General features: G+C 43.5%; 1 protein-coding gene across 5 annotated transcripts in view; it reads right to left on the reverse strand.

Annotated features, from left to right (window-relative positions):
• WDFY3 (WD repeat and FYVE domain containing 3) overlaps nt 1–16,317 on the reverse strand; it is a 655,707-nt gene that overhangs the window by 259,018 nt on the left and 380,372 nt on the right. For 4 of the 5 annotated variants that reach the window (XM_030190598.1, XM_030190593.1, XM_030190594.1 and 1 more), the window contains one exon: nt 4,471–4,706. In XM_030190598.1, coding sequence (XP_030046458.1) covers nt 4,471–4,706 — 236 coding nt within the window. The remainder of the gene's footprint in view (nt 1–4,470; nt 4,707–16,317) is intronic. The other variant, XM_030190597.1, reaches the window with a different exon arrangement.

Genomic DNA, 16,317 nt, shown 5'->3' on the forward strand with positions numbered 1-16,317 from the left:
CGGAGAAGGCTGCAGGGTTGATGGAACAGGTGGTATCAGAATCCGTGGAGGCTCGGGAGCAGGTACCAGGCTGCTAGGAGACTGACACATTGGCACCTCCTGTACTGAGGGGGAACAATCCTATCGGCGCTGACACTTCTTGGGTGCCGACTCTCTTGACGCCCCGGAGCTCCCGGTACTGTGTGTCAAAGGAGAACAATGATGGTGCTACGCCTTTGCTCGATGCCCGTCAAGACTCCTCGGTACCGATGACGTGGAATCCTCACATCTCCTCGGGGCGGGTCCGACGAAGGTCGGTGCCGGGGGTCTGCATAACAAGAGGCCTCGAGACAGGTGGAGACCCACTCGATGCCTCACTGCTCCCAGCGCGAGTTGGTCTCTCAGCAGCCATTACCTCTCTTCCCGATGCTCCTTTCGATTTCGAAGGACCGAACCGAGCCCCAAAAAACTTCTCTCGTTGGACTTCTTGAGATGCTTGGGTCCGTTTCTTCATACAAAGACACAGACTACAAGCGGCTGGACTATGGTCGGGCCCAAGGCACTGGATACACCAGGCATGGGTATTGGTACCTGGGATGGTCCGGCTGCACTGAGTACAACATTTGAAGCCACTGGGTGTCTTCGATAACATGGAAGGAAAAACGGCTTCGGCGAAATCAAAAGACGCGATTGTGACTGTTAAAGAAAAAAGGGCACAAAACAAAAAGGGGAAAACCTCCGACCGCACGGCCTAAAGCTGGCCACGTCAGAAAGAAATAAAACTTAGAAAAGGGGGAAAAAACTAAAAGAGAACTACGGGGATAGTTTTTTTTTTTTTTTTTTTTAGAAATGACGCTAAAATAAGAAGAAAAAAGCCGTCACACTCTGTTCCTGGGCCAAACGAGGAGAACACAAAAATTCCTGTTGCCTTGTCGCGGACAAAAAAGAACTGAGGCATGCTCACGCAACGGGCGGGAAGTCATCCGCGCATGCTCGCTTACCAGAAGACTCTGGCAAAACTTTGTTTATATTTTGCTTGCAAAATGCCGATTACTGGGCCGACACGGATGTTGACCCACATGTGAGAACAAGCAGCCTGCTTGTCCTCGGAGAATTATAACCTGTGTGCATAATAGCAAATTCTGCCCCTATACACGCCTAACAGCGAAGTATGCACCATCAAGTGAACGTATATACCTTTATGCCACTCAGGGTTTTATAACAGGCCATTTCTGTATGAAAATGATTTTATAATTATCTTACCCCCTTTTCTGCTCATTAATCAATTTTCTACTTCTGATAACATCTTATACAGTGCAAATCTGATCACTCCCTTACCTATCAGCAAGGGGCATGTTTCCCAATATCACATTGTAAGAAATGCGACCAGTCTACTAATGTACCTTTTTGCAATCACAGTGACCGCATGACTAGTTTCATTTTTCTCTAATGTACAGCTCCTTACAACATGACACAAAACACCCCTAAAGCACTCCAAGCAGTTTCTTTGGAGCCACAGTGACAAAGGAAAAAACTCTTCTACTGTGTCTCTTGCAGCAAAGACTTAAAAATACAGAAGCTAGCAGCAAAAATGCCACAATAACCCTGTATCCCAATTTAGTGATTTGAGAAAAAGAAAAGATCTATTTGTTATCTATTTCATTTTGGCAGCTCCATGCTTTAAAAAAAACAGCAATTGCCACAGCAAATTAATTTTGTGCCTAAGAAGCTAAAACTAGGCTAGTTATTAAAAATTGGATGACTCCTACATTTTCAACCCAAAGCTGCTACACACCCTGGAGGAAAAGAAAGACAACGGTGATATGATACAGATGTTCAAATATTTGAAAGGTATTAATATACAAACAAACCTTTTCCAGAAGGAAGGAAGGTGATAGAATTAGAGGATATGAATATAGATTGCAGGGGGCTGACTCAGGAATAATATCAGGAAGTATTTTTTCATGGAGGGGGGTGATACATGCTTGGAATGCCCTCCCACGGGAGGTGGTGAAGACGAAAACAGTAACAAAATTAAAAAATGCGTGGGATAAACACAAAAGAATCCTGTATGGAAGGCATGGAACCAAACAAGCTTAGTGGTAATTAGATGGCAACACAAGTAATTGGGAAGCAAAGCCAGTGCTGGGCAGACTTCTACGGTCTGTGCACTGATCATGGCTGGACAGATACAGCTTCAGTAGTTGGACGACAAGGCCAGTGCTAGGCAGATTCTATGATTTGTGCCCTATTCGTGGCTGGACAGATAGGCCAGTGCCGGGCAGACTTCTATGGTCTGCATTTCGATCGTGGTTGGAGAGATTTGGATGAGTTGGAGTGGGCTTAAACGATAGCTTCAGTAGTTGGAGAATAAGGCTAGTGTCGGGTAGACTTCTACAGCCCTGTGCCCTGAAAATGGCAAGGGCAAATCAAGTATGTATGTGTAGTATCATTGGGTTAAACTGCTTTTTGTTCTGGCTATACCATCTCCGTTCCATTCACAAGCTTTTAGATTTTCCTTCTATGCACACTTTGGTTCATGCCTTCATCATTTCTCACTCAGACTATTGCAATTCAGTATTCGCTGGAATGACACTAACTCAACTATCTGACAATATTACTCCATTGTTTCTCCAACTGCACTGGCTTCCCTTCCCCTAAAGGCCCTGGTTTAAAATTCTTACTTTAACTCAAAGTCCTTCACTCTGGTAGTCCCTCTTACCTGTCCTCTGTTATTATCCTACCCATTCTCTATGCTCTCTGGATGGCCACTGGTTAGTTTTTCCTTCCCCTCAGTTTGCATACTACAAAACTACCCATTGCTCTGCCTTTTTCTGTTTGGCCCCTAAACTCTGATCTGAGCTTTCCTTCCCTAAATGTAAATCCTTTCTGAAAGCACAATTTTTCAGAATGGTGTTCGGCACCTCCTTGGACTAGCTTGACTGACAATTGCTATGTGAAGAGAATTATGTGTTTTTAGTTTTTCCTTTAACTTTCTATTTTAGATTACGGTACTCTTTGGTTGTGAATGTTCTCCTTTCCTGTATTTTTATGGAGCTCCTTTCCTTCTTTGATTGTTTGTTGATTTTATTAAACGCTTTGATCTTACCTATGTAAAGGCAGTATATCAATTACAAAATAAACATAAAAATCATACCTTATGCTATGAGTCTATCTTGTTGGACAGACTGGATGAGCCATACAGGTTTCTATCTGCCATCACTTTCTGTTACTATGTTATGTTACTATGTAATCTGCATTTCTTTATACAATTCCACTCTAGCCCATATTGCCACTTCCCAAGGACCCGTATAACAGAAATCAGGATGTAGGAAAATGGTCTTTTGTGGCTGGCCCAACTAACATGCAGTAACAGCAACATTTTAGTACAGCTTAATAAATGCGGGCTTGCATTTCCTGACCCATGGCACTTTAGTGGCACGTGGTTAAATGGCTTTCTGTACTGACCTCATGAACCACAAGTTTTCTGGACTAGCGAATGACCAAACTGTGGTTATGTTGCATACACCTGAGCTGGGAGCTTCTACTGCCTCTCCCCATCCCACACAGAGGAAGGTGCTAAAAGCAGCATTCAAAATAAAACATAAAGGAAGTACAGCAGATGCTTCCACTGAGAGCGGCAAAATGCCACATCATGGGAGGGGGTTAATAATCCTACTTAATTTGAAATATATTTTAGGTTAGATTTTGAATCAACTGAATTTGGGGGATACCAATTTTCCTGTCTGGATTGGTAAAAGCTATTTTGCCATCCCGTGAGGGTGGGGAGCAGAGAGTTTCGGTTTCAGCCAAAAATGCATGGGCATTTTTGGCCAAAACCCAAATCTGGATTTTGGGTCAGTTTTGGTGCCGAATCCAAAGCCAAAATTTGATTGGACTCTTTCAACTCAATCTTGTCATGTTAAAAACAGATGAAATGTAGCTAGATTGCCCTGAAATATGCCCTCCTCAGCCATGCTAAAAGTGGGTGCAAGCTTCCATGTCTTACATACCTTTAGCCAAATTGTAAGGTGGCCTTCCCAGGAATATATATAGGTTGGAGAGAGGACAGAAAATAACATGTCTGCATCTAAAATTTTCACATACATGTGCTCTCTTATGCTTCTTGGCTGCTTATACAAAAAAGCAGGTGTGAAGTTCAAGGGTGCTAAAACTACCTGCCCACACTGCAACTATCCCGGCTATTTGAAAACTGCCACCACAAATTGCAAACTTGGACAACTACATTGTTGGTTTATTACCGAGCCTACAAATAATGCTCGAGATATACAGATACAGGTATATAGACCGTTCAGCACAGACAGTGGAGTAATTTCTGAAAGTTAATCTTCAGAGCATACAATTCGATATTGACTTTTGAGTGAGAGACACTGTCTTTTTTTTTTTTTTTTTGTAGCAGTGGGTAACAATTCCACTGTTCCCCTTAGCACCACGTGTTATTATACTTACATCCTACTACAGAATCCATACCTGGCAACCGCGATTACCCCGGCTGATGACGGCAGGCACACTGACCTGCAAGTTCTCTGGCAACTCAGTGACTGGCTGCTGCAGGAACAGTGCCATGAGGAGAAAATAGAGTGCAGGCACATTGGTGTGCTTAGGGAGGAAAGACTGAAGCACTGGAAAGCCAGGAAAATGGCAGGCATCTCGGTTAATCTCACGAAGTGTTGATCTGCCACCAGCACTTCTTCCCACATTGAATCCTAAAGCAGGGTGAGAAGGGGATAAGGAGTACAAAATAAAAAGACAAAATGTAAGTTATGCAAGTACTTGTCTCCTGTCTGGTTCCTGCCTGCCTTATACAAACACAAAATGTGTCACTTTAATAAAGGGATATTCATGACATGCAGGCTCACACTGGAAAGCACATGTCTGTACTGTGCTGCAGTTTCCTATGTGACTTCTGCCACCTGCAGAAATCATCTTGACACTGGGAGAAGGTATCTTTAACAACAACTTGAAGTGACAGACAAAAAAACTAAAATACAATTTCTTTGCATTACAAGTTTTATGATTGCACAATGATCATCACTATTTCAGGAACACCAAATACTGAAGTTCACCTGTAGCAGATGGTCTCCAAGGACAGCAGGAAATGTATTATCACATATGGGTGACATCATCCGGCAGAGCCCCGGTGCAGACGCTACCCAGTGTTCTATAGCTTTAAAGAAGCCTTTGGAAGCATTCCACCGTGAATGCATGCCTTCCTGCCGAGCATGAGTGAACAGGACCAGCAATATGTCAAAGCAAAACAATATAACTCCTAGAGAGGTGAGTGGGGATGTCAGAATATGTGTCCTGTTGTCCTCGGAGAATACCTGCTACAGCTGAGTAGCTTTGCTTTCTCCAAGGAAGAGCAGGACCTTACTTCTCACATATGCGAATCCCTAACCACCAGGCTCACCAAAAATATCAATTTAAGGACAATAGGGGCTTGCAACAGCAAGACCAACCAGAATCAACTAACCTAAAACTATATACAGACTTGTTGTGAGGATGCAGCCTGGGACAAAAGAAAAATGGGCCTAGCAGGGTAGAGTTCAATTCTAGATACCAAACAAAGTCTACAGAACTAGTAGTAGTAGTAGAACTATCTGACCAAACCAGCTGTAGCACTGGGCATGCTGCTGAACGCAGTAATGAGATGTGAATGTGTGGACTGAAGACCGCATTGCAGCTCTGCAAATCTCCTCAGTGAAGGCTGATTTCAAGTGGGCTACCAACGCAGCCATGCCTCTAATATTGTGAGCTGTGACAGGACTCTACAAAGTCAGTCTAGTCTGGGCAAAATTGAAGGAAATGGAGTCTGCTAGCCAATTAGACAACGTGTGTTTTCTGAAGGCTGTCCCCATCCTGTTTGTATCAAAAGAAATAAAAATCTGGGTGGACAGTCTATGGGCTTTAGTCCTCTCCAGGTAGAAGGCCAAGGCTCACTTGCAGTCCAAAGTGTACAGCATGCTTTCAACAGGATGGGCATGAAGTTTTGGTAAGAATGCTGGCAGGATGACTGACTGGTTACGATGGAACTCAAACACTATCTTAGGAACTTAGGGTGCATGTGGAGAACTACTCTGTTATGATGAAACCTTGTGTAGTAGGGCATGAACCACAGGTGTTAGGTCAGAAACGTGTGGCCAAGAGAGTCTGTGCATTCCCACTCTTAAGATGAAGAGCCGGGAGGCCACAAAGGAATATAAAGTGCCCCATGTCAAATATTTTCTACACTCCTTCTGCTTACTAGTTAACTGGCAAGAGCTCTGCGGCCTGCTCCAGTGGGAGAGTGTCTGCAAAGGCAAGAACACTGGATGTCAAGAACTTCAAGTACAGCTGGTAGGTCTGAATGCAGAAATAAGCAGAGGCCTGAAAATCTTTCCTCCCAAAGGAGTCCAAAGTCCGAGCCTCTCTACCTGGGGGAGCCAAGTCATGAGTGTGGGAGCTCTTGGCCCTTATACTACTACTACTACTATTTAGCATTTCTATAGCGCCTCAAGGCGTACGCAGCACTGCACAAACATAGAAGAAAGACGGTCCCTGCTCAAAGAGCTTACAATCTTATGAGAGAAGATTTGACTACCATTCCAAATTTGTGAGCCTTCTGGACTCTGTATGTAGAGTCCACTTTTTTTAAGTACTGCTTGCTTAGAAAGAGGAGTCTCCCAGTTTCTCATCTGTGCATCCCATAGGATGTTGTGAACAGGGAATGTCACAGCCTTCCATGGAGGAGATTCACAGTCCAGGACAGTTAATAACTCAACTTTGAGCTCATCCTCCACATCCAACAGATATGGAATGGCAGCCACCATTTCCCTGAGAAAGCCAAAATAGGAGAGCTCCTCTGGAGGAGACTTTCTTCTCTCCTGTAGAGAGGGGAGAAGGATCTGAAAGTATGCCAAAAGAACTATCCTCTGAGAAGTTTTCTGGTTCCTCCTATGAAGACCAGGAGTAGTTTGCATCAGACTCAGCAAACTAGTGTTATGTTTGGTCATGAGCCCTTGGACCTAGGCCGAGGCCTATGGCAGACTGAGCCCACACTACCAGAGAGACAAAAGGCTATGAAGCCCAGCATGCTCAGGGAGACAAGAGAGCACCACCAGAAAAAAAAGATAGAACACTCATAAGGGCCGCACGGCCGAACTGGAATCCACACTTAACAGAGCCTAAGCGTACAGGTCGCAAGGCCATACTGGAACCCAAACAAACAAGAAGGAAGGGGAAAAGGAACAGGGAAAGTCCCAGAAAGGAATACTAACTACGCTGCGCACACTGTGCAAAATACAGTCAACAACGAAATGTCACAAGACCAAACAGACAGGTACTAACAGTAACAACAACAGCAAGTAAAAGGTAAAAGGGAAACCACACAAAGAGGCAGCTCAGGGCTGTGCCACACAGCTTAAACAGAAGAGCAGCCCAAACAGGATTCAAATAATAGATTCAGCAAGTAAAGGGTTAAAGGGAAACCATAAAGAGAAACAGCTCACAGCTGAGCTACAGCACAAGTAGACAGAGGAGCAAGCTCCCACAGACTCAAATAGCAAATATAGAAAGTAAAGAGTTAAAGGCAAACCACACAGAGAAGCAGCTCACAGCTGAGCTACAGTACAAGTAGATGGAGGAGCAAGCTCCCACAGACTCAAACAGCAAATACAGGAAGTAAAGCCACTTCGAGGCTGCAAAACTGCAGCAAAAGGCGGGGTATAAATGATCAAAATAAATAAATAAATAAATAAAGGGTTAAAGATAACCACAAAGAGAAAGAACTCACACTGTGCCACATGCACAGACAACGGAGAATCCCAAGGTAAGCTCACAGCTGAAGAAATTAATGCTAGAGGGTCCTATACAAGTACAGGTAGGTTTAAATAGGGTCTGGCATCTGACATCATCTGCCTCAGACATCAGTCCAATCCCTGACATAGCCAATCAGGACCAAGAGCCTGTCATTACTATGCTTGTCCCAGCAGGATCATAACAAACAGTCATCATAAGACGTCTGAGTATGTGCCTTTCTTAGTCTACTGGAAGGAGCTTCAGGCCTCAATGATGGTGCTCTTCCAGACACTCCAGGGCAGCTTCCTCACCTGATGTAGAGGTGGTCACTGCATCAGTGGGTGGTGACACCGACGTCCAGCGAGGCAATGGCATCGATGATTGCCTGACAGGCAGGGCATGAGCCTCCAGGATGGACTGATGAGGCTCCATGTTTGGCCAAGTGCCCTTAATGTCTCTGAGCCATGCTCCGCGATGAGGCACACAAGCAGGACTAGGTTAAAGGATAGGCAAAGTAGGCACATGCCTCGGGGCTCGAAGAGTTCGGGGGCCCGGTGTGCCAATCCGATATCATCACGTCATAGCTATGCCGACGTCCTGCTCTTGCAGCAAGTGTTGGGATGTTGGCATCACTATAATATGAAGTGACGTCAATTGTGTGTGTTAAACTTCACTTCCCGTGGCATAACAAAGAAGCCCACTGCATAGCCTGAGCTGCAGATTTGGCCTATGACTGGCCTCAGGAGAGAGGAGGTGTGACAAGAGTCACTGCCTTGGGCCTGCGCATGTGGCTGAGCCGCATGAAAGTGGCCAAAGCAAAAAAAAAGTTGCTGTAGGAGCCAGGAGGTAGCAGGTATGAAATAGATAAAAGGGGCTAACTTGGTGCAAACAAAAGTGAGCTGGAGGGTCATTTGAGTCTGGGTGGGGGGGGGGGGGGGGAGGTGACTCTTGGAAGGAAAAAGAATTTCAGCTGGGGGGGATGGCTGGAGTGATCTGGAGAGGGGTACTAAGCTTGGGGCAGACAACAATGATCTGGAGGGGGTACTACGACTTGGGAGGGACAAGAATGATCTCAGGGAGGAGGGAGGGTATAAGTTGGAGGGGAGTCTAGGGAAATAGGTAAAAGCTTGATCCAGCGTTTAACCAGTCAGCCATGTCCTTGGATCCTCCTCTGCTGCCTTGGTCGGGCTCTGCTCTACCCTAGCCAGCTCCTCTGTTGCCTCAATGCTGCTGCCTTGCCTCAGAAGGTAGGGATTTTTTTTTCTTCAATCTGCTTGAGACTTTCGAAGGCATCAGGAGGACACCTCCAGATCCAACTTTTATGTGAAGAAAAAAAATCCCAATATTCCTGGGCAGGGTAATTCTGGCTGGGTAAGAATAGGGCTCAGCCGAAGCAACAGAGAATCCGTGGACTTGACCAACTGGGTAAAAGCAAGATCCTCTGGATTAAAGGTGGTATATGCTGGATTTGGTGAATATGGAGGATCCAGAGGATCTGTTTGTTGCCCAGTCCCACAGTCAAAGAGCAGAGATCCTCAAATACAGTCATTGAGGGGCACAACTAACCCAGCCTAGTTTTCAGAATTTCCACAATGAATGTGTATGAAATCTCTTTGTATTCATTGCTTCCATTGCATGCAAATAGATCTCACACATATTTATTGTGGAAATCCTGAAAACCAGGCTGGGTTATGGCCCTGAAGGACTGGATTTAAGGACCCTGAAATAGAGGGATCAAGTCCAGTGCTCTTTCCAGGACCTTTGAACGGAGACAGGAAAACAGAAGAGGGAAATTGGAATCAACATTATTGAAAAACAAAATGTCCAGACAATAAAAGATAGAAAAAAGTTTTGAGTTTTATTAACTGTGATGATATGCCAGCTTTGGGAAATGTGCATCATGAATGTATTTATATTTATTTGCAAAACTTTCTACACCACTCTAGCTGATGGGCAGAACAGAGCAGTGTACAGGTTAAGGTAGAAAACATGAAAAGGAACTCCATTAATATACAGAAAATCAGGATAGTTAAGTTTGAAAGAGCTGCTTTAAGTGGCAAAAAGTGGGGTATAAATAATCTAAAAATAAATAAAATAAAATAAGAATAGCTAAAACAAAAACAAAACATATAAAAGAATAGCAGGGTTGAATAGGTATTAATGGTAGTTGCAATCAGAGTGTTAATCAGAAGCGCCAGGTTTTCAAATTAATTTTAAAGTTCTTGAAAGAGGAATTGCTATGGACAGAAAGGGGGAGATTATTCCAGGTGTGAGGAGCATGAAAAAAGAAAGCACTGTGACATGTTGATTCCAAGTGAGCATGTTTTGAACAAGGCAGCACTAACGGTGATCGTTTAAAGAATGGAGGGTTCTGGAGAGGCAATAAGGATAAGTGAGACAGGAAAGATGGTAGAGAATACCAAGCCTGAATGCCTTAAAGGTAAGAGTGGCAATTTTATAAGTAATCCTTTGTTTGAAGGGGAGCCAGTGGTATTGTTTCAGCAGGGGTGAAATATGATCAGAGCAATGGGCTGGACAGAATAACCTGATGGTGGTGTTCTGGAGTGATTGAAGTTTCTTTAATGAGTGATGGGGCAAACCAGCATAATTGAAGATATGACGAATTGCTTGTACAGTTAGAATTATTTCTCCCTATGTGCATCATTTTGCACTCGTCAACACTGAATTTCATCTGCTATTTATAGAGGCTGCTCTCGGACTTCCCACCTTTCAGCCCACCTTCAATCTGCTGTCACTTTGTATAGTGCTCCATGTTTTTAAACAGATCCACTTCTCCCTTCTGCTTTGTTTTGCCAGTTCTAGTAGTCTTAAACCATACATTCTTCAGCATCCTGGGACAATTCCAATAACATATGGAAATAAAAGTAGGAGCTTAACAAAGGAACATTTCTATCGAAGAAAAAGAAATGGAGAATTACTATCAAGGGAATGGCTAGTATACTCTCCTTCTATGGGGTCATTGCTATTGCTGCAAATTATTCTCTAAGAAACTGCTTCAGTTCTGGATTTAATGACAAGAAAAATAGTTTCACTCGTTTATGTGATCACAAGAGTTCAGCTGATCATCGCAATGCTGTGCTTAGCATGTGTTCACTTAGAGATGTCAATATGAGAATAGATTCTAATTTAGTTCATCAACTAGAAGCAGAAAGAAGATATTAGCAAAATATCTTGAAACATGTAATTACTACTGTTTCTAGCTGAAAGGGGGTTGCCTTCTGTGGTGATAGTGAACTGCTCTCATCATCACATAATGGTAATTTTTGGGGGTGCTTAGAATTAATTAGTTGCTTTGATCCATTCTTGTCAGAGAATCTAGCTAAATATGGAAATGCACTAATTATTTGCTACCATTTGTGATGAATTCATACATTTAGGACTAGATTCTATATATCACGCCTAAAGATTCGGCGCTGAAATGAAATTTGCTTTAGCATATTCTATAAGGTATGCCTTAATTTAGGCATACTTTATAGATAATTCCGTATGGTTTATAGAATACGCTGAGCACCGGTCCATGCGACTAAATTTAGTCATGACCAATTATGCCAAGTACAACCTGCCGTAAATCCCGATGCCTAAATAAGGTGCAAAGCGGGTGCATTCTATAAAAATGCATATAGATATTAGATACGCCCACGACCCACCCATTCCACGCCCCCTTTTCAACTATGTGAGTTAGAATTTACACGCACAGTTACAGAATACGCAAGTAAAGAATGAAAATTCTAATTAATGCCAATTAGTGCTGATACTTGGTTAACAACCAGCTTGTTAACCAATTAGCTTATATGAATTGTTAAGGAATACGCTTTGATTTCTGCGCAGAAACGTCAGCATGATATATAGAATCCCGGGGTTAATGTCTGAAAAAGTTCTGAATGCCATTATTAGTTAAATAAAAAGTAGCAAATATTTTTCTATTATAGTGGATTCCACCCCGAGATGCTCATATCGACCAGCTCACTTTGATAATTTGATATGTCCAGCAGCAGAGTGGTGAGCCTGTGAAGCAATTTTTGAAATTCTTATCCCTTCATGGTCATATTGCTGATCATATAGCAAAAACTGTGATGTCAGTACTGAAAGATGACGACATTGATATGGGGGACTGTCGTGGCCAGAGCTATGATAATATTTATTTTATTTTTGTTACATTTGTACCCCGTGCTTTCCCACTCATGGCAGGCTCAATGCGGCTTACATGGGGCAATGGAGGGTTAAGTGACTTGCCCAGAGTCACAAGGAGCTGCCTATGCCTGAAGTGGGAATCAAACTCAGTCCCTCAGTTCCCCAGGACCAAAGTCCACCACCCTAACCACTAGGCCACTCCTCAGTAACATGGCTCGTAAATATTCAGGACTTCAAGTAAAGATTAAAGATCAAATCCCTCTGGCTGACTCTGTTCTATGCTCTGCACATTCTCTAAATTTGATTGGCTCATGTGCTGCAGAATGCTGTCTGGAAGCTGTTTCATTCTTCAGATTTATGTAAAATCTGTACAATTGTTTCTCTGCTTCATTAATCCTGCCCTGCACCCAAGCTCCTCCTAGAGCACGGTTCGGATCTGTTCCTTGAGGAGAGGCATTGTAAAAGGCTAGGCCAGTGCCGGTATGGAGGCAGCCTGAGAATCCGCCAACATCAACTCGGAAGCAGGGGCCAGTCAGCCAATAAATATTGGAATTAACCAGCTATGTCAGGCGACATAGCTGGTGACCAGGCTAGCTACTAAACGCTAATATTCAGCACGAGATAGCACTGAATATCGGGTGGATAGTAAATGATGGCAGATAAAGACCTGAATGGTCCATCCAATTTGCCCAACGGTCACACTCATTATCAATTCATGATTAAACCAACAATGAATGCGATATAAAATACTTGATCATTGCCTTTCTTTGGTGTTTTTGGGACATGGACCATAAAAGTCCGCCCAGCACTGTCCTTATGTTCCAACTACTGAATCTGCTGTCGAAGCCCACTCCATCCTATTTGAACCTGTCTTGTTGTTAGCAGGACACAGTCTGTAAAGGTCTGCACCGCAGGTAGAGGCAACAGCTGGCCACACCGCTCACTGAAGACCAGGGATGTAACCTAAGACAGGGAAACAGTCACTGAGGTGCCCAAGCCGGATGCTCCCAAGGCAAGCAAGATAAAGCAACAAAGCCTGAGCTGATGCTCCCAAGGCAGAAGACTCAACGGCCCTGCACAGCACCCAAGGGCCAGGATCAGCCCACACGGACCACTCTGCGCTCCAAGCACTGCTCCCTCATCCAGAGATACCTTGAGACGTGGCCTCAGCCACTGCACCTGCAGCACTCCCTGTCATCCAGCCCACACAGTCCCAAACACAGAACAAAGCCACTCGCTGCATACAGTGACTAAGGAGTCACGGTGGGCAACTGGAATCTCAACTGAGGCACGGGAAGTCTGGACTCACAGGCCTGGCAGTAAGCTTCACTGGACCCAAGCAAAGGTGAAAGCTGTAGGCAGAGCTATTACTCCTCAGAACTACCAAGCTTGAACGCAGGCTTCACAGGAACACAGCATTAGGTGAAAGCTGTAGGCCGGGCTTTACTCCTCAGGACTCCCTGGCTTGGAGGCAGACTTCCACCTGAACACAGCATAAGGTGAAAGCAAGGCACAGAGATCACTGACTATGACCGTAACAATATCGCTTTTTCCTTTCCCCAGGCCCCCTGCATTTTAGTCACTTTAATACTGTTCCTCATATATAGAGCTACTCCTTCACCTTTTCGATCATCTTTATCATTCCTAAATAGATTATAGCCCGGTATGTTTGTGGCCCATTCGTGGGAGTCATTGAACTATGTCTCCATGGAAGCAACAATACCTAAATCTGCCTCTAACATCAGGGCTTGCATGAACTTTGTTGCTTAGACTGCAAGCATTTGTGGTAATTTATTTATTTATTGCATTTGTATCCCACATTTTCCCAATTCTTTGCAGGCTCAATGTGGCTTACAATTACATCATGATTAGTGGAAATATATAAGAAAATAGACATTTAGTATTGCATAAGGATCTTGGGTAACATGATAATGATAAAGCATGATAGTAGTAAAACAAGCATATATTGTAAGGCAATTCTGGATATATGTGTAGGAGTTCACATTTGTTGATCTTTGTGGTATGCCTTGTTAAAGAGATGGGTCTTCAGTAGTTTGCAGAAGTTAATTAGTTCATAGATCGCTTTCAAGTTGCGCGGCAGCGCATTCCAGAATTGTGCGCTCAAGTAGGAAAAGGTTGACACATGTGTTAGTTTGTATTTTAGACCTTTGTAGTTGGGGAAGTGAAGATTAAGGAATGTGCGGGACGATTTTTTAGCATTCCTGGGTGGTAAGTCTATCAGGTCTGACATGTAGGCTGGGGCATCTCCGTGAATGATTTTGTGAACCAGGGTACACATTTTGAACATGATGCGTTCTTTAAGTGGGAGCCAGTGTAGCTTTTCTCATAGGGGTTTAGCACTTTCATATTTTGCTTTACCGAATATGAGTCTAGCTGCAGTGTTCTGGGCTGTCTGAAGTTTCTTGATTATTTGCTCTTTGCAGCCCGCATAGAGTGCGTTGCAATAGTCTAGATGGCTGAGTACCATTGGCTGTACCAGGTTACGGAAGACGGTCCTTGGAAAGAAAGGTCTTACTCTTTTTAATTTCCACATTGAGTGGAACATCTTCTTGGTTGTGTTTTTCGCGTGACTTTCAAGTGTTGTGTCAATCAATGATAACTCCAAGTATTTTTAGGGTGTCCGAAATTGGAAGATTCAGTTTTGGTGTGTTAATGGTGGTGAATTTGTTCGTGTTATGTTGAGAGGTGAGTATTAGGCATTGGGTTTTTTCTGCGTTGAGTTTCAGCTGAAATGCATCCGCCCATGAATGCATGATATGTAAACTCTGGTTGATGTCATTGCAAATTTCCTTTAAATCTTGTTTAAATGGAATGTAGATCGTTACGTCGTCTGCATATATGTATGGGATGAGGTTTTGGTTTGATAGTAGTTTTCCAGCTACATTTCAGTGGCAGTCTCATCTTCTGTAGAGTTTTTTGTTTAGTCTTACCTTCTACTATGTTGCTAAGAAGTGAATTGCTAAGATAGTAGTGAAGAAAGCAGTGTAAACAAGTCACAGCTTGTCTTTTGCTGGGGGTGATTACCTGAATTGACCTGCTTCCATATGCCACCCCCACCTTCTAGTTTAAATGCCTAGAAACATATTGTTTGAATGTCTGACCAAGGATTCTTTTTCCTGTCATATTGTTCTGCTTAATATGCTGTATTATTCTGGGACATTATTTTGATTTTCTTTTTTTTAGAACATAGTTCCCTGGAGTGTGTTCAGTGTGCCTATTACTATCAGTAACAGCAAATATCAAGGGGAGGAAGTTGGTGCATCTGCCCCAGAGACACAATAAAGAAGCCCTTCCCTGAGTTTAAAAGTGTTCCCACTGTCCCTTTACTACTGACATAGTAAACAAGGATTTAAATTTGCCTTGCCCATCCCACAACATAGCCACACTTTAGTCTCCACTGAGTCACCAACCTGCCTATGTCCCAGATTGCCTTTAAGCTCTACTCTGTGTACCTGCATGGAAGCAAGCATAAGTTGACCTTGGCAATGTTTGGGATGCTACAGCGTTTCACTGACTGGGTCAAAAGGAAGAAGATAGCTATTGCAGCAGGGAAACTGCCTCCTCAGAAAAGACAGTGCCTCAGTGGGGAGGTTGGTTGGGAAAGATAAGCTGGTGACCTTTATTTCCTAAAGCTGGATCTCCAGGTAATTCTTGGATGGACCATAAGAGACATTAGCACCCACCCAAATGCTTCCTGGTACTTTTCAGGTTGTGAAACCTAATTCTAGCAAATACCAAGGGTTTTATATTCTCTTCCTGATGAAGAGAATAATAAGGTATTGGATCATCGGGGGAGGGGGGAGGGGCAGGGGGTTTTGGTTGTCCCTATGCAAAATCATAATTAGGAGGAAGCAAAGTATTCAGGGACCTCCATGGTAGAAAGATTTAAGACTCTGTTCAAACAATCTTTCTTTTTTCTATAGTTTCTCTAATTCTGGGTAGCTATATACAGTTACTCCACATCAAGTCCTTCAGTGTTAGGTCCAGCATCCCCTAGATGGGACCATGGTGATCATCCCACAGGTAACAGTATGCAGAGAAGAAAAGCCCTACAAATCCCTATGTGAGGTGTAACAGCTCCTTGACAGGTTAACACCTATTGGGTCTTGAATGATTCAGCTAAGTAATGCTATGAGCTCCTTCTGTTGGATCCACCTTATTGCTAGGTCAGGGCTAAGAACACAAGAACTGCCACACTGGGTCAGACCAAAAGGTCTACCTAGTCCAGTATCTTGCTTCCAACAGTAGCCAAGCAAGGTCACATGTACCTCGTAGAATCTCAAGTAGCAGCAAGATTCAATGCTACCAACTCCCAGGGATAAGAAGTGACTTTCCCCAGATCTATCTTAACAGTTTATGGACTTTATC

The sequence above is a fragment of the Microcaecilia unicolor genome, chromosome 2, assembly GCF_901765095.1.
Source record: "Microcaecilia unicolor chromosome 2, aMicUni1.1, whole genome shotgun sequence".
Lineage (NCBI taxonomy): Eukaryota > Metazoa > Chordata > Amphibia > Gymnophiona > Siphonopidae > Microcaecilia > Microcaecilia unicolor.